The 19939-nt window shown below is 39.6% G+C and overlaps 1 protein-coding gene across 1 annotated transcript in view; it reads left to right on the top strand.

Moving 5' to 3' along the window:
- The window catches only part of bcas4.L (breast carcinoma amplified sequence 4 L homeolog), a 28870-nt gene that overhangs the window by 3544 nt on the left and 5387 nt on the right, over window positions 1-19939 (top strand). The window contains exons 2-4 of the mRNA XM_018234928.2: window positions 4079-4150; window positions 10996-11097; window positions 11470-11598. Of these exons, the coding sequence (XP_018090417.2) occupies window positions 4079-4150; window positions 10996-11097; window positions 11470-11598 (303 nt within the window). The remainder of the gene's footprint in view (window positions 1-4078; window positions 4151-10995; window positions 11098-11469; window positions 11599-19939) is intronic.

Genomic DNA, 19939 nt, shown 5'->3' on the forward strand with positions numbered 1-19939 from the left:
TTTACTGTATATCAGTCCTTCAGTTATCGTTGAAGTGCAAATCCCAGCATGCACTTACAGCTAAACTTTGTCCGGGTTGATGGGAGGTGTGCAGTTACAGCTGAAGGAGCACAGGTCAGACAGTACTCAACACAGAAAAATACTTGATGCCGGTAAGTTAAACATTCAGAAAACAGTAAGTATTTCAATACTAGCTTTTCATGCTGAGTGAAACAAGGTTACTCCTGTGTCTGTGTTCAATAATAAAAGGAGTCTGAGTCCATGGAAAAGATTTAACTGGTTGCTTTGATGAGAAACAGCATGGCAGCTCTTTTTGTTATACAGAAAGCTAAAGACAAAGAAGACTTCCAGGGCAGCCATGTCATCTTATTTGCCAATTATTTAGAGAAAAAAAATAAAATCACTGTAGTCTCTAGTTGTAAGTGCAGTGTGATTTCATTGTTAATGCTACCAACCATTTGATACAATCCGTACCACTGATTTTAAACGTTCTGGTTGTGTTGGAGAGGTAGAAGAAGAAATAATAAGGGGTTATAAATTATTAGAGAGAATGGATCAGAAATGTAGAAGGGACAAGGGTTGGGAAGAATAGAAATGGGGATCAGAGTGGATGATAGAAAGAAGAAGAGATGGAAAAGAGGGTAAGAGAATAGAAGCACAGATGGGGAAGAGACCTAAATTATAAAACAGGAGACGGGAGAGAGAAAAGTCAAACAGTGGGGGGGGGGAGAAAAGAAATGGGGACGAGAGACAAAACAAGGGAGGATAAATGAAAAGTGGGGGTTAGAGGGACAGTTTAAAGGGCTGTTCACCTTTAAATTACCTTTTAGTACTACTGTATGTAGAGAGTGATATTCGGAGAAAAATGTTTAATTCTTTAGCTTTAGAGCCAGCAGCTCTCCAGTTAACAATTTCAGCAAACTGGTTTCTAGGGTCCAAATTACCATAGCAACCATGCATTAAGGCTGGATATGAACAGGAGAAGGTCTGAATAAGATGAGTAAAAATAATATAATAATATATATAAAACAATAAAATCAGTAGCAATAACAATACATTTGTAGCCTTCAAAGCATTCATTTTTAGATGGGGTCAGTGACCCTTATTTGAAAGCTGGAAAGAGTCAGAAGAAGGAAAATAATTAAAAAAAACTATACTAAAGAAAAAATGAAAGCCAATTGAAAAGTTGCTTAGATTTGGCCATTCTATTACATACTAAACATTAACTTAAATGTGAACCACCTCATAAAGGAGAGCTAAATCCTAAAAATTATTATGGCTAAAAATGCCATGTTTTATATACGGAACTTATTGCACCAGCCTATGATCCATGACTTCAAACTTGTCACACGGGGTCACTATCTTGGTCTTGGAAAGTGTGACACTTACATGCTCAGTAGGCTCTGAGCCGCAGCTGAGAAGCTAAGCTTAGGGGTTGTCGTACATTATCAAGCAGAAAATTAGGTTGGCCTGGCTGTAGACCTAAGCTGTAGATATACTGTAAGCTGATGCTACAGGACTGATTATTAAATTATAATGCTAATTGCACTGTTTCTCTGCTGCCATGTAGTCATTATCTGTATTAATTATTAATCAGCCGTCTATTGTGACATTTCTATTCTATGTGTACTGTATATTGTGAGTGGGTCCCTAACTCAGTAAGTGACAGCAGCACAGAGCATGTGCAGTGAATCAGCAGAAAAGAAGATGGTGGAGCTACTGGGGCATCTTTGGAGACACAGATCTTTACTGCTAAGGGCTAACATTTCTAGCTACTTCTTTAGTTAAGCTTTAGATCTCCTTTAAAAAGGAGACCAGGAATAAAGAAAAGGGACCAACGAGTCCATACATGGGCTGATCAGGTTATGATCTCCAACCAGTCCCATTGGCTGCAGCATATGAAAGCCACCTTTCCATTGTTCTAATCATTTTGGAAAACAGCTGGAATGGAACAGCAAAAAGTAAAGAGGATCTGAGTGGGCAACATGGTGTATCTGCAGATAAAATATTCAAAATTGCCCATTCCCTGCAGCTTTTTTTTGTAGGATATTATGGGTATGTGTATAGGCAGCTACAGGTCTAACAGTTGAACAGATAGAAAATTAGGGAAGAAGAGGAAAATGCAAAAAGAAGATAAAAGATGGAAATATAAACAGATAACAGAAGAGATGAAGGAAGCAGAGAAGAGGGGATACAATGATAAAAGGATGGAAGCGAGAAGGGAATGAAGAAAGAAGATTAGTGGGTTGTATCTAGCAATTCCTGGGGCCCAGTCCCACATTGATCCACTGCTTTTATTCCATGATTATTAAACTGATAAATGAATTGATCTCTAAACTGATCCATGGTTTTTCACATTCACCTTTGTGATGTCTTTCTCCTTCACTTGACGTGACTCCCACCCACCCATAATATAAATCCTGATGTAGCGGTACCAGAGTGCAAAGGCTAAAGTTGAGCAATGGAAATTTCTCTTGCATCGGGACAATTGAGCAGTCAGAATTCTCCAGTGGGTTTGTAAACAATATAAGTACACATCAGACCCATAAATAGCAAACTTGAGGTTTTAGCCCGTACACATTTCAGAGCTTTATTGGCAAGGGACCCATAGATATGCGACAGCAGCTGGGCTCTGACCCTGAAGTTAGTGCTTCATCTCCTTAAAGGAGTGGTTCACTTTTAGTATGTTAAAGAATGACTAATTCAAAGCAATTTTTCAATTGGCCTTCATTTTTTCTTTTTTTTATAGTTTTTTAATTATTTGCCTTCTTCATCTGACTCTTTCCAGCTTTCAAATGGGGGTTCACTGACCCCATCTAAAAACAGATGCTCTGTAAGGCTACACATTTATTCAAATACAATTAACATGCTGAATCCCTATTGGTGAATAGTTATTATAATGATCTGGGGTGTCCAATTATATAAACTATATAGAACAATTTGAATTTTAAATATAGCTACAGATTTATTGTTATTTCTACTTTTTATTACTCATCTTTCTATTCAGGCCTCATATTGCAGTCTCTTATTCAAATCAATGCATTTAAGTTAACATTTGGCATGTTATAGAATTTCTAATTCTAAGCAACTATTCAATTGGCCTTCATTTTTTTCTTTTTTTTATAGTTTTTTAATTATTTGCCTTCTTCATCTGACTCTTTCCAGCTTTCAAATGGGGGTTAACTGACCCCATGTAAAAACAGATGCTCTGTAAGGCTACACGTTTATTCAAATACAATTAACATGTTGAATCCCTATTGGTGAATAGTTATTATAAGGATCTGGGGTGTCCGATTATATAAACTATATAGAACAATTTTAATTGTTTAACATAGCTACACATGTATTGTTATTTCTACTTTTTATTACTCATCTTTCTATTCAGGCCTCATATTCCAGTCTTTTATTCAAATCAATGCATTCAAGTTAACATTTAGTACGTTATAGAATTTCTAATTCTAAGCAACTATTCAATTGGGCTTCGTTTTTTTCTTTTATATCGTTTTTGAATCATTTGCCTTCTTCTGCTGACTCTTTCCAGCTTTCAAATGGGGGTCACTGACCCGTCTAAAACACAAATGCTCTGTAAGGCTACACATTTATTGTTATTGCTACTTTTTATTACTCATCTTTCTATTCAGGCCCTCTTCTACTCATATTCTCGTATTGAAATCAATGCATGGTTGCTAGGGTAATATGGACCCTAGCAACCAGGTGGCTGAAATTGCAAACTGGAGAACTGCTGAATAAAGACAAATTACGCAAAAAACACAAATATAAAAAAATGAATACCAAATGCAAATTGTATCCCTCTCTACATCATACTAAAAGGTCAACAACCTTTAAATAAACAAGCTTCTACTGTCCAATGACCTAATGAGAGCAGCGCTGTTTTTCAAGAGGTTGTGCAGCAGCTATGTCTGTCCCCCAGGAACAAGTGATGGTGGTTTCAATATCTATTGAGAAATATTGATCCCTGCCAACGAGAGCGGATAAAGGCCGCTTGATTGAGTTGAGTTTAATCTTTAATTATTGGGTTTTTGCAACGTTAATGAGATTGCTTGTGGCTCTTATGCAGGTGGAGGAGTTGGAAGATTCCATAGAGGAGATGCTGGTGAGGCTGGACGAGTTCTGCGCTATGATGGATATGGTGAGTAGTGGTTACTACTTTGGAGAGCCATTAGAATATTCTGGGCTCCATCTGCATGTGACTCACTGGTATGTGTGTGTGGAGTTGGCTGTCTCTGTTGCATGATGTAACCTGCTTTACCCTGAATGGCCACTAGGTGTTCTGCAAGCCTGCTGGGAAGGCAGCCATTTTATATGAAGCCTTTCTCCCCTCCTGACTCGCAAGATGGCTATGTTCTTGCACACACACACACACTCACTAGGTGGCAGTAGAGAGTGCAAGCAGCTGAATGCCGAGTACTGTGCGCTGTGTTCCTCTTAACCTTTTCATGGCTGAGGTAGGGAGCAGTGCTCACTCATCTGCATAAATCTACATGATGGCTTCATCCGGCCAGCAGGGTAATCCATTTAAATGCAGCACACAAGTTGCATTAATACTGAGCATTGCAAAAAAGAAAATAGACATTAAATCAAATGATCTGATCCAATTTATTAGGACACATCTCTTGCCAAGTGCAGCCAACTGTATCAAAGATGGCGGCAACTGGCTGTGTGGCTTTTATGGTGCAGGATTGATTTGTACACTAGGGGGGGAATCCACAAAAGTGTCGGGAACGAAAAAAGGGCTTTAAAATGACGTAGAAAGTGACGTAGCAACAGCCGACAAATTCACAGAGCACAGAGCCAATTTTCTGACATCGACGACACTTTTGAATTAGTGTCGTGAAAAGTGGGCGTGGTTTTTTCCGCGCCACTTTTCCCGCCATTTTTATGAATTACTCGTAAACTCATTTTTTTTACCGACAATTTTTCAGACACTTTAGGCTCTCCAAAATGAAAATGTCGGTCAAATTGTCGTTTGAAAAGTCTTGGTAAATGTCGTTTGTACGATGAAAAGATATACGACATTTTAGAAAATTGTCGGACTTACGAGACATTCATCTGCCTTTGTGAATTTGCCGTTCGTACGACATTTTACAAATTTGTCGACCGCCACTTCTGGGTTACTTATTTTACCGACACTTTTGTGAATTCCCTCCTAGGAGTTTTATATGTGGCCCTAGGGTTTGCATGAGGTGCAACTGGGTATAAGGAACAGTAAAGTGCAGCGACAAGTTGCATCTATGCGATATACATTCAGCCTCAGCTTGTTTTGCCACATTAAATGTGGAGTTAGTTCATGTAAGAACATCAACATTGAGGGATAATTCATGCTTCCGATCGGATAGATCAGGAATCAGAAACTTGATTTTCCCTGGATTCTGCTGGAAGACAGTTCTCCCACTTGTCTCTACAGGACTGTCACAACTTATTAACTTATATAAGCAACTCGATCTTTAGCTTTACTGTTCCTTTAAAGGGGTTGTTCACCTTTAAATTAACGTTTAGTATGAAGTAGAGAGATATTTTGCAATTGGTTTTCATCTTGTATTATTTATGGCTTTTGAGTTATTTAGCGTTATATTCGGCAGCTCTCCAGTTTGCAATTTCAGCAATCTGGTTGCTAGGGTCCAAATTACCCTAGCAACCATGCATTGCACGAGACTGGAATATGAATAGGAGAAGGCCTGGATAGAAAGATGAGTAATACAAAGTAGCAATAGTATATTTGTAGCATTACAGAGCACTGTTTTCTAGATTTTAAAGCTGGAAAGAGGCAAATAATTAAGAAAAAACTATAAAAAAATAAATAATGAAGACCAATTGAAATATTGCTTAGAATTGGACATTCTAGAACATACTAAAAGTTAACTTAAAATGGTGGTTAACTTTTAGTATCTCATAAAATGGGCAATTCTAAGCAACTTTTAAACTGGTCTTCATTATTTCTTTTAGTTTTTATTTATATATATGTTTTCTTCTAACTCTTTCCAACATTTAAACGGGGATCACTTATCCCCATCTAAAAACAAATGCTCTGTAAAGCGACAAATTTATTGTTATTGCTACTTTTTATTACCCGTCTTTCAATTCAGGCCCTCTCCTATTCATATTCCAGTCTCTTATTCAATGTTGCTAGGGTAATTGGGACCGTAGCAACCAGGTGGATGAAATTGCAAACTGGAGAGCTGCTGAATAAAAAGCTAAATAACTCAAAAACCACAAATAATAAAAAATGAAAACCAATTGCAAATTGTCTCAGAATATCACTCTCTACATCATACAAAAAGTTAACTCAGGGTCGGACTGGGGGGCCCGGCGCCCACCGGGACTACTGTCCAGGGCCCCTTCCGACCCGCCCCCCAACCTCTACTGCGACGCGCTGAGCGCGCGCACACAAAGGCGCCGCTTGGCGCACCAGCGTGAAGGCGCCTGGCGCATGCGCAGAAGGCGCTGCGCTGATCGGCGCTGCGGGAGTGCGGGAGGGAAACTTTTTAAAAGATATCTGGAGAGGTGTCTGGCCCGGCGGGGGCCCATTAAGGGTCGGGGCCCACCGGGTATTTTCCCGGTGTCCCGCCGGGCCAGTCCGACACTGAGTTAACTCAAATGTGACCAACCGCTTTAATGGTGAATCACCCCTTAAAAACAACCAGCCAGACCAGAAGTATTTGATTGTGATATATAGTAATACAGCAGGGGAGGACTATGCTAATTAACTCAAGGCATTCAAGCATATGATTTTTTGGGTTTAAGTAAGAAATAAATGAAATCAACTATGAACAGCCAAAAAACAGGAAACAAACTACTTTCCCAGAGATTAAAGGGCATGATTTAAAGAGGCAAATAATATTGCTATACATTGAAATTCGGCTGGGTATGCCCACTTCCTGTTCTAGGTTGGGAAATCAGGAACATCATGTTGCTCGGAATAAGGCAGTTTGAATAACGAACGGCACATGAAAATGGTTTTGTTGGCTTGAAAACAAAAATTTAGCATTTGGTATATTACTGTTATACTTGCAATTCAGATGCCTGCCATTCCATTCTACTTTCCTTGTCCAGTATTTTCACAATACAGGTATGGGATCCATTATCCAGAAAGCTCCAAATTACGGAAAGGCTGCCTCCCATAGACTCAATTTTATCCAAATAATGCAAATTTTTAAAAATGATTATCTTTTTCTCTGTAATAATAAAACAGTAGCTTGTACTTGATCCCAACTAAGATACAATTAATCCTTATTGGAAGCAAAATTGTGTTTATTTCATGTTCACATGATTTTCTAGTAGACGTTAGCAATGAAGTTTCAAATTATGGAGACTGCCTTTCTGTAATGTGGAGTTTTCTGGATAAAGTATCCAATACCTGTATAACAATAGAGCTCACAATTTTAATTTTTAATTTTAATTCTTTAGAAAAGGGGCCCTGACTTGAATTAACATCACTTTATTTGTCTAATGTTATTTAACTGAAACTAGTGTATAAGTTGGTCTGGTTTTTTTTTTTTTTGACTGTGATTTGATGTCAAGTTTTTATCATTAAAACCAGACGTTAGTGGAAGGAAAAAGAGTCACCATATCGGGTGTACACTCCATGGCTGCACGGAGACCAGTACAGTCCGCAGCATAAATCTAAACGAGAGGCTAATTAGCCATAAAGAACATGGATTGCTGTAAGATGCCATAGACAGTAACTATTTGTTAAAGGGTTTGTTCACTGTTGAGTTAACTTTAAGGGGCAGATTTATCAAGGGTCGAATTTCGAAGATAAAAATACTTTGAAATCCGACCGTCTAATTTAATTACTTTGACTTCGAATATCGAAGTTTTAATAGCGAATTTGGGTATCCTGCGGTCGAAGTAAAATCGTTCGATCGAACAATTAAATCCTTTGAATCGAACGATTCGAAGCATTTCAGCGATCGTTCAAACGATTTTTCTTCGACTGCTCTAGAAGGTCCCCATAGGCTAACATAGCACTTTCGGCAGGTTTAATTTGGCGAAGTATTGAATTCCAAGTTTTTTTAAAGAGACTTTGCTTATCGAATGGTCGAATATTCAAACTATTTTACTTTGAAACAAATTCGAAGTCGTAGTATCCTATTCGATGGTCGAAGTATCCAAAAAATTACTTTGAATTTTTTTATTTCGAAAATTCCCTCGAATTCACTTAGACCCTTGATAAATTTGCCCCTAAGTATGACGTAGAGAGTGATATTCTGAGAAAATTTGCAATTGGTTTTCATTTATTATTATTTGTGGTTTCTGAGTTATTTAGCTTTTTATTCAGCGGCTGTCCAGTTAGCAATTGGGCTGCTAGGGTCCGAATGACCCTAGCAACCATGCACTGATTTGAATAAGAGACTGGAATATGAATAGGAGAGGCCTGAATTGAAAGAGGAGTAATAAAAAGTATCAATAACAATAAATGTGTAGCCTTACAGAGCATGTGTCTCTTAGATGGGGTCAGTGACCCCCATTTGAAAACTGGAACGAATCCGAATAAAAAGGCAAATAATTACAAAACTATAAAAGTTGAAGACCAGTTGAAAAAGTTTCTTAGAATTGGCCATTCTACAGTATAACATTAACTTGAAGGTGAACTACCCCTTCAAAAAAGCCAGTTTGGTGGATATATATTACACATATTTAACCATAAAATCATTTCTGATTTTCCAGACGCCCACGATTTATTCATTATGGCGCCATGTATGAAGCGGGACAATGTTTACCTCATTAGGACCACCCAGCATGCTTTGCTGTATTACAAACACGTCTCCCTTTAAGTTCACAGAGTATTAAGTGTTAATCTAAGAGGCGGCATAACAATATAATCCATTCAGTGAGAGCATTAGCCATGGACTTGATCCTGTCTTTAACAATAAGATGGTCATAAGCCGATCTAAGACAACGCCTTACTCAGTTAGCTTGTGACTGGAGTTCACTTGAGTGAAATGGTTTCATTACCTTGACTGACAAGTCAGTAGATCTTTTTCAGTTCTGTGGTACTTTGGTTTGTGTGATGGGAAACATGCAGACACTTCTGGCCTTGATAGCATGACATAAGGGCCTAATGAGAACACCTCAGAGTGTCAGCCATTTTGATGACAATTCCTCTCTCTCTCTCACTCCTCTTCCTTCCCTCATAAAATGGAGGATGTTGTTTCATTTTCTTCCCCTCAGAGGGTTGTAATTCTCACTGGTGGCCAGAGGTGGAGCTCTTTCTACACTCACTGCAGCGCTGCTGAGGTAACCAGTGGATCTACAGGGACGGGGAAAAAAGCAGCTTTGTTTTGCTTTTAACTCATATCATGGCTACAAAAATCCAATTTCCTCGACTCCCTTTCAGTTAGTGTGAGTAACTACTGTAAGTATCAGTCCAACACATCAATAAGAGGCACAGTTACATGTCAGGGGGGATACAGGCACCTTTGAAATCAAGTGAAAATATTCAACAATTTTGCACTGATTATTATTAACAAATTGTACCACTCCCATTGAGTCAGGGTGAAGCTGCACACAGACAGCAGTTGGCGTTTGAGAGACAGCAAACGATTTGACCAAACTAATATATACAGGACTGGGAGTCAAAATAGGCCCTGGCATTCCAAGTACTCATTGGCCCAAATAGTCCTCCACCAGCCCACTAAATAGTGACTGTCTATGGGACCTTACAGCAGCCTCTCTGGCATTTGCCAGAACTCACAGATTGCCAGTCCGGGCCTGATTATATATAATTCTTTGCCCTCTTTTCGTCCTCTTTACAGAATGGGGTTGCTCTCTCTGCTGTTTCATTTATGCATGAGACTCCATTGTTCCCTAAATCTCTGGCCACGACTATTCTTATATCATCAAATAGCCCTCAGTAATGACATTATCCCTGTACAAAAAGCCTTATGTCTTAAAGGGATAGTGTCATGGAAAAACATGTTTTTTTACAAAACACATCAGTTAATAGTGGTGCTCCAGCAGAATTCTGCACTGAAATCCATTTCTCAAAAGAGCAAACAGATTTTTTTTATATTCAATTTTGAAATGTGACATGGGGCTAGACATTTTGTCAGTTTCCCAGCTTCCCCAGTCATGTGACTCGTGCCTGCACTTTAGGATGGAACTACTTTCTGGCAGGCTGTTAGTTCTCCTACTCAATGTAACTGTCTCAGTGGGACTTGGCTTTAGTGCTGTTCTTAGATCTTTCAGGGAGCTGTTATTTTGTGTTAGGGACCTGCTATCTCGTTACCTTCCCATTGTTCTGTTGTTAGGCTGCTGGGGGGGGGGAGAAGGCAGGGGTGATATCACTCCAACTTGCAGTACAGCAGTAAAGAGTGATTGAAGTTTATCAGAGCACAAGTCACATGACTGGGGGCAGCTGGGAAATTGACAATATGTCTAGCCCCATGTCAGATTTCAAAACTGAATATAACAAAATCTGTTTGCTCTTTTGAAAAATGGATTTCAGTGCAGAATTCTTCCGGAGCAGCACTATTAACTGATGCATTTTGAAAAAAACATGTTTTCCCTTTAACAAAAATTCTAGTCTGCGGGTTTCCTCCAGTTTCACTGGTTTCCGAAAGGAAATATTTCTCAACCGTTTTGAGTGTTTTTGCTGGAAAAAATGTTTTCATGTGTTTTATGATAGGTGTGACGTTCCATATTTGGGGTGTTTCATTTTATTGCGAACAAAAATAAGCTCAAAAACATATAAATATGTTGTAGTTAAAGGGGTGATCACATTTAAGTTTAACGCTTAATATGTTATAGAATGGTCAGTTCTAAGAAACTTTGCAATTGCTCTTCATTATTGATTTATTTTTTATAGTTTTTGAATTATTTGCCATCTTCTTCTGACTCGTCTTCGTCTTTCCGGTTGTCAAATGGGGATTTAAATAAGATGGTGTCAGTGGCCTTCATATAGAAACGACTACATTTGGTTTGGGCTGAACTGGTCAGTACCAAAACTGTGTTATTTCTGTTCTTGTTATACAGATTCGAAGTGAAACATTCCATATCATGGAAGACAAAATCCCAGAGATTAAGTGCAAAGCAGAAGAAATGAACAGAATATACACGCGAGTTGATAAATTGGAGGTTTGTGATCCACACACGTGTCTGATTGGGAGTGTGCGTGCATGCTGCTAGTGCGAATGATACAACGGTTAAAGCACTTTAAATGCTCATATGCCAAATACATCTGCCAGGAGTGCTTTACTTAGCCTTTATATTGTGCCGACATATTACACATTCATGGTTCTTGAGACACATCAATACTTGCTCCAGTGGAGCTTACAATCTTAGGTTTCCACATCATTCACACACACATACTAGGGGCAGTTTTATCTGGAACCAATTTACCAGCCTGTGTGTTGACAGACAGACCTTTAATACATACATTTTGTATACATTAGCCGTATGGTTATTTTCTAAGTGTCACTTTTCAAATGACCTGATTTGATTCCCCAGGCATTTGTGAAGATGGTCGGGCACCATGTTTCCTTCATGGAGGAAGAGTTAATTCAAGCAGAGAACCGGTACCTACCTTTCCCACAAGTCCTTCACAGAATTCTAAAAGCAACACCTACATTTCTTTGGGTAAGTGTCTGGAATTTTGCACTGTTGCTGTTTCTTTGTCATGAACCTCTTATTGTATTTTGTTATTAATTGCAATTTATGTTTTTGCACTGGCATAATTTATGGGATCTCTCTGTACAGGATATAAGAAAACTTAGGGGCTGTTCCTGCTGAATTGTGCTTAGTACAGGGGAATACCTATGCTGCCATAGTTTTATGGAATCTCTCTGTACAGACTATGAGCAAACTTAGGGGACTGTTCCTGCTGAATTGTGCTTAGTACAGAGGAATACCTATGCTGCCATAGTTTTATGGTATCTCTTTGTACAGGCTATACGTAGGGTTGCCACGTGGCCGGTAAAAATTATGGTTGATCCCAATGTTATTAATAGGGAAAAAAAGATAAATACATATTTACGTATTTTTTTCTGGAAAAAGTGGCAACCCCTAGCTGTTCCTGCTGAATTGTGCTTAGTACAGGGGAATACCTATGCTGCCATAGTTTATTGGTATCTTTCTGTATAGGCTATGAGCAAACTTTGGGGGCTGTTCCTGTTGCTGTTTTGTCTAATCGTTGCCATCTTTGACCTCTGTTAACAGAGAACACACAACACCCCCTAGCCATTTGGCCATACTCACATGCTAATGAATTGGATTACTGCATTTATAAAACAGATTAGGTATGAAATAAGAAAACTTGAAGGTATAAAAAACAGAACAAATGCTCATACAAGAAAAGGTAGTTGCCTTATACAGTACAGTATGAGGGTATAGCGTTTTGTGTGCCCAGAGCATTCCTTCTCTGTATATTTGTATTTATACATATGGGAAGGAGGTGCCATATTGTTTCCCTTAGGCAGTACAGTATGAGAGTATAGCTTATTGTGTGCCCAGAACATTCCTTCTCTGTATATTTGTATTTATACATATGGGAAGGAGGAGCCATATTGTTTCCCTTAGGCAGTACAGTATGAGAGTATAGCTTATTGTGTGCCCAGAACATTCCTTCTCTGTATATTTGTATTTATACATATGGGAAGGAGGTGCCATATTGATTCCCTTAGGCAGTACAGTATGAGAGTATAGCTTATTGTGTGCCCAGAACATTCCTTCTCTGTATATTTGTATTTATACATATGGAAGGAGGTGCCATATTGTTTCCCTTAGACAGTACAGTATGAGAGTATAGCTTATTGTGTGCCCAGAACATTCCTTCTCTGTATATTTGTATTTATACATATGGGAAGGAGGTGCCATATTGATTCCCTTAGGCAGTACAGTATGAGAGTATAGCTTATTGTGTGCCCAGAACATTCCTTCTCTGTATATTTGTATTTATACATATGGAAGGAGGTGCCATATTGTTTCCCTTAGACAGTACAGTATGAGAGTATAGCTTATTGTGTGCCCAGAACATTCCATCTCTGTATATTTGTACAGAGGCTGGTCTTTATATCTCATGAGAACAAGGATCAGTCTGAATATGTAAAGGAGCCACATCTGGTAGATGACTGGTTACTTAAAGACTAAATCAATAAGTGACCATTGGCTAAATGTTTCATCATAGCCCTGCATTGCCCAGTACCTATGCTGATAACACAATGCTGTTTCTTCTACTGAATGCGGCCAGCTGAGCAACACATGGCTCTTTGTTTTCCATCCTGCAATTAATGGTGAACTTTAATAGATTATAGTGAGGTGCTTGGGAGATGCAGTTCAGCAACATCTGGTTAAGTGCAGCCCTGGATAACTCTCTTGTTGCTCTTTCCCTGTCCTGTTTAAGCAGCTTCTTCCCAAGAGGCCAGATCTGACAGAGCACTGCCCAAAGCTGTTTGACCTCTATGCCTTTCCTCTCCCTTCTCTCCTGAGTTTCTTGCTAGAATAGTCGATAAAGGATTTGAACCTTATGGAACCAGCCAATCTGAACTGAACCCCCTTTTTCCTGCTGCCGACACGGCAGTTGGGGGTTGTGTTCAAGCTGCCCCCCGAGCCCTCAGTTCAGCCCTGACAGCTCCTTTTACCATTCTCAGCTGGAAGAGACGGGAGGCACAGGTTGGGGGGCGAGAGCAGCTGTGAGACTGCTTCTGCTTGCTCAGGGATTTGCTAAGCCAGAGGGGTAAGAAGACTGAAATGAACCTTACAGGCTGTTGTCATAGAGACCACTGATATGTCCTTCAAATAAAAGGGTCTTAAATTCTACAGGCCAAAATCCTCTCTTAAAGGTGGCCATACACGGGCCGATAAAAGCTGCAGCTTATTGGCCCGTGTATGGTGCTCTCCGACGGGCTTCCCCGATCGATATCTGGCCAAAAGTCGGCCAGATGTCGATCGGACGGGACTAAAAATCCCATCGGATCGCGTCCGCATTTGTTGATGCGGTCCCGCGATCTGACCGCCCTTTACCATTCGTTAGGATCCGATCGTTGGGCCCACGATCGGATCAGCCCGATATTGCCCACCTCAATTGGGGAGAGATCCGCTCGTGTAGTATTTAAGAGAAACAATATGGCACCAATATGTATAAATAAAAATATACAGAGAAGGAATTTTCTGGGCACACAATAAGCTATACCCTCATACTGTACTGTCTAAGGAAAACAATATGGCACCTCCTTCCCATATGTATAAATACAAATATACAGAGAAGGAATGTTCTGGGCACACAATAAGCTATACCCTCATACTGTACTGTCTAAGGGAAACAATATGGCACCTCCTTCCCATATGTATAAATACAAATATACAGAGAAGGAATGTTCTGGGCACACAATAAGCTATACCCTCATACTGTACTGTCTAAGGGAAAAAATATGGCACCTCCTTCCCATATGTATAAATACAAATATACAGAGAAGGAATGTTCTGGGCACACAATAAGCTATACACTCATACTGTACTGTCTAAGGGAAACAATATGGCACCTCCTTCCCATATGTATAAATGCAAATATACAAGGAAAGAATGTTCTGGGCACACAATAAGCTATACCCTCATACTGTACTGTCTAAGGGAAACAATATGGCACCTCCTTCCCATATGTATAAATGCAAATATACAGGGAAGGAATGCTCTGGGCACACAGTAAGCGATACACTCGTAATGTACAGCCAAAGGACTAATAAAAAAGTAAGGATTCCCGGTCTATGTGATGTTGACATATATATTAGCAGTGCATTTGTGTGCATGTGCTTCTATGCAGACAATACAATAGCAGGATATGTTTCCCACCTACCAACAGCGGGGTAACAATCTGTTGTTAGACTGTATCTAGCTGTGATCTTCTGCTTTGTCGGTGTCGTGTTGCCATAGCAACTCGTTACTTCTGGGTAATTTCAAACCTGTTTTGACGTCGGTTGTACTGTCTCCTGGAAAGTCCAAATAATCCGGTGAGAGAAAAAAATGCCATTTATTACTGAAAATACTGAATAATAATAAAAAAAACGATTGAAACATTGTAAACAAATCGGCTCCTTCGTTCTTTATTAAAAATGTAAAAATTGATAATTGCCTTTGTAGGGAGTCTGTTCCACATCTTCACTATTATTTAATAGAATTCAGAATCATTGGAACAAACCTTTTTTTAGTGGTGGAATAGAACTGTATGTTATAAAGAGGCCAAAAGTCAAATTGGAAGGAGACCGATCTCTACATGAGAATGGAAACCTGGACTCACTAATGTAGCTAACGTTTCAGATGGGTAGAACATTTGGGTGGATTTCTCCCTTATTTAACCAAATGTAAACTTTTTTCCTACAATAGAAAATATTGAAATGAAAAAAAAAAAAAAAACAATATGAAATAAACTTTTGTCAAAAATGTTCAGATCTTGGCTTCAAATGAAAGGAAATGGTGACAATAAGTTTTTAAAAATGATTTCCTTTTTCTGTGTAATAATAAAACAGTAGCTTGTACTTGATCCCAACTAAGATATAATTAATCCTTATTGGAAGCAAAACCAGCCTATTGGCTTTATTTAATGTTTACATGATTTTCTTGTAGACTAGAGTTATGAAGATTATGGAAAGATCCATTATGTGGAGAACCCCTGGTCCTGAGCATTCTGGATAACAGATCCCATACCTGTACTATACCATAAAGATTTAGTAAGGGAGGGGAAATCTAAAAATAAAAAATTGCAGAATGAATGAAAATTAATATAATTCCATGCAATATTTATATTATTTAAATTATTGTTGGTAAAAGCAGTATCTGTCTGGCCCTTTTTATTCTTTCAACATATTTTTTTGGGGGTTTACATCCCCTTTAAGGCCTGATCTCGCCATACTGTGCTTTCTTTCCTGCATACAGAATGTCCCTTAGGCTTATACACAGCCGTCTGGAGCTGGTGTTGGACTCACATGATCTGTCTCTCAAGCAGTGGGAATGCATAACGAGGCCATGTCTCTCTCTCTCTCTGTCTCTCTCAACTCCTGTCTGCGTGGGATTTTAGTGTAGGGCAACCTCTGGCCTCTTGCTTAAGTACAACCCGGCCGCCGCAGCTGAAACCTGTTACACAGGGTAGGGAGATATAGTTTAGCTACATGCGTAAGCCTGCAGGTTGCCCACTCTTGCAAGAGATTCTCGTCCTTAACTATTTAAGTGCTGCATACAAGGCAAGAGCTTTCTTACTCAAACTGCAGTCTCTTAGTCAGCCACTAGCATTAGACTCCCTGTGCCAAAACAGTGCAGAATGTGCCTGGTGGGGGGGGACTTTTTTTTCCCTGGGCTTAAAATATATCTATGCAGTTGGTTAATGTTAAAAACCTGGGACATCTCTTCCTACTAATTGCTGGTCAGATTATTTTGATTCACTGATCATCCCCAAATCCCCTTTTCTGTTTCAGTTTTATGAATTTATGTAATAATCAGTTTTCGGGTTTATGTTGGGTACAGTATTATATTATTATGAAAGGTACAGTAACACCAAAAAATTAAAGTATTTGAGAAGAATGACAATATAATGTAGTGTTGCCCTGCACTGGTAAAACTTGTGTATTTGCTCCAGAAACACTACTATAGTTATATAAACAATCTGCTGTGTAGCCATGGGGGCAGCCATTCAAGCACAGGATACACAGTAGATAACAGATAAGTACTACTATAGTTTATATAAACAAGCTGCTGTGTAGCCATGGGGGCAGCCATTCAAGCACAGGATACACAGTAGATAACAGATAAGTACTACTAGTTTATATTAAAAAAAAATGCTGTGTAGCCATGGGGGCAGCCATTCAAGCATAGGATACACAGATAAGTTCTGAAGAATCCCATTGTATACTACAAAGCTTATCTGTATCCTGTGCCTTTCTCCTTTTCAGCTTTGAATGGCTGCCCTTATGACTACACAGCAGCTTGTTTTTATAAACCAGGGATCCCCAACCTTTTGAACCTGTGAGCAACATTAAGAAGTAAAAGGAGTTGGGGAGCAACACATGCATGAATAATGTTCTTGGGGTGCCAAATAAGTGCTGTGATTGGCCATTTAGTAGCCCCTATGTGGACTGACAGCCTACAGGAGACTCTGTTTGGCAGTGCACGTGGTTTTTATATAACCAAAACTTGCCTTCAAGCCTAGAATTCAAAAATAAGCACCTGCTTTGAGGCCACTTGGAGCAACATCCAAGGGGTTGGAGAGCAACAATCTCAGCCATGAAGCAGGGCAGGCCTGCTGCTTCCAATAGGATAGGATCTGTGCAGCCACTGGGACAGAATGTTCTGTTATACAGATTGCTAGAATCTCAGCCATAAAGCAGGGCAGGACTGCTGCTTACAATGAGGATCAGATAGGATCTGTGCAGCCACTGGGACAGAATGCTCTGTTATACAGATAGCTAGAATCTCAGCTGCCATAAAGCAGGACAGGACTGCTGCTTACAATGGGGATCAGATAGGATCTGTGCAGCCACTGGGACAGAATGCTCTGTTATACAGATAGCTAGAATCTCAGCCATAAAGCAGGACAGGACTGCTGCTTACAATGGGGATCAGATAGGATCTGTGCAACCACAGGGACAGAATGCTCTGTTATACAGATAGCTAGAAGCTCAGCCATAAAGTAGGGCAGGACTAGGGTTGCCACCGGGGGGCGGGAACTAAAGGGGTGGTCTGTGACGCAAAAAGGGCGGAACTGTGACACAAAAGGGGCAGGGCCACACCGCGCGAGGGCAAGACCTTTTCTTAAGGGTATTACAAATTACTGGCAGCTACATTGCCGGGAAATTTGTAATATCAGCCGGCCGATTGGCAACCCTAGGCAGGGCTGCTGCTTACAATGGGGATCAGATCTGTGCAGCCACTGGGACAGAATGCTCTGTAATAAACAAAAAAAAACACATCTAGATTACACTTTCCTATACAAGGTAAAAGGTTACAACCCTTTCAAAACACAAATACATTTATTCAGGAAATCATTGTTCATTGTTTTAAAGCACAAACATTATATACTGATGACAGTGAAGAGCAGGGATTTCGGAATTACTTTCAGCAAGTGATTGTTAAGTGTCAGTAACTAAACAGAAAAGGAATATTCACTTATAGAATATAAATGGTGAAACCTGTAATGGTTCTAGGAAAAATATGTGGTCTTATTCCTTTGCTTCCATGCTTGACCCAGTGACCTATAATTCACTGTATTGCAGAGGCCTTCCAGGGGAGTTTAAAGGGGATCTAAACCCTCCTTATAACTAGAGTAGACCCAAGACCCAAAACCTATTTACAGAAAATCACTTGGTCATCATTTTTTATAGTTTATGATGTATTTTCCTGGTTTCCAATGTCCCAAGCAGCAAGAAACCTATTGTGAAACTGCAATGTTATTGTTATGTTTTATTACTCAGCTTTCTACTCAGGCCCTCTCCTATTCATTCAGTTTCTGATTCAAACCATTACCCGGTTGCTATGGCAAAGTAGACCCTAACAACCAGATAGCTACTGAAATTCCAAATCATTCGAACATTTAAAAAAAAAGACCAACTGCAAATAGTCTGAGATTATTACTGTCTATGTTATAAAACAAGTGTATTTAAAGGTGAACTACGCCACAATTAGTGCAGTAATTAAAGAGCAATAATAATAATGTTATTAAATTGCACTGGTCTTTGCTGCTTGACACATGGAAAATATTCTGTCTGGAAAATGTGAGTTTGCTGAGCAGTAAGTGGTAGCGAGTTCCTGAGTCTGGAAGGGCTTTTTTATTCCTCCACTCCCTGGGCTCTGCAAATTGCAGTTGTTGTGGCTGTGTGTGTGTCTAGTGGTTTTTCCCATCTGCAGAGCGCTCCATGCAGTGCACCCACTTAAATTCCGCCTGTAGGAGTCGCCATGAGGCTCTGCAGCTTAATGAGCTTCCCATCCCCCCACACTGCAAGTCTAGCTGCTCCTGGTGTCGGGGCTTTCCAATGCAGCACTAGAAGCTGCGACAGATGAACGCAATATTTCATAGGCACGTATCTGCTTTAATTGCTGTTTTACATCACTGTTGCCACTTGATTGGCTCCCCACTAACAGTAGTTCATTTGTTCCCTTTATCTCTTTGTTGTAGCCCTATAGGAAGGTAGGGGTGCTACCTACAATAAGGTGCTGGTGTATACCAAGCTGTTTATGGTTACATTTTGTATATTTATATAAGTATCTATATTATTATATACAGCACTACCAGCCGTATTCAGTATTCTGAGTCATTCCGACATTGAAGGGATTGGATCCCTAGCCTACCTACGGGCCAATGGCACACATAACTCATGTTAGTGGTGGGAATACTACAAATCCATAAAGGTATTGGGCATCCCTGCACAGTAGACAGAGTCTTTAATGGAGAAGGAAAAGTTAAAATTAAGTAAGCTTTATCAGAAAGGTCTATATAAATACAGTAAACCCTCAAAGTAATGCTGCTCAAAAGAAACACTGCATTTCTTTCCTTCTATTGTGTACTCATGGGCTTCTATATCAGACTTCCTATTTTCAGCTTAAACCTCCAGGGCTAGGGCTTGAGCATGCTCAGTTTGCTCCTCTCTTTCTCCTCCCCTCCCTGCTGTAATCTCTGCCCAGAGCTATGAGTGAGCAGGGAGAGACAGATAGGAGTGATGTCACATCAAGCTAATATGGCAGCTACTATCCTAAACACACAGTAAGATCTTTTAGAGCTGTAGATATGTTAAAGCATTCTACAGAATAAATATAGCATTCTAGCTTGAACTATTGTGGTTCATCTATTGGCAACAATCTTTCTCTGTAGCTTTATTTCTTCTTTAAATCCATAATTTTCAGATGCAGCCTCACCACAAAAGATTTAGGTTGATCAGAGCTTTGAAGTTGCATGACTTTTAAGGTTCTGATTCAATTTGGCTGAAAAGTGAATGCTAGGAAT

This window comes from Xenopus laevis, chromosome 9_10L (assembly GCF_017654675.1).
Source record: "Xenopus laevis strain J_2021 chromosome 9_10L, Xenopus_laevis_v10.1, whole genome shotgun sequence".
Taxonomy (NCBI): Eukaryota; Metazoa; Chordata; class Amphibia; order Anura; family Pipidae; genus Xenopus; species Xenopus laevis.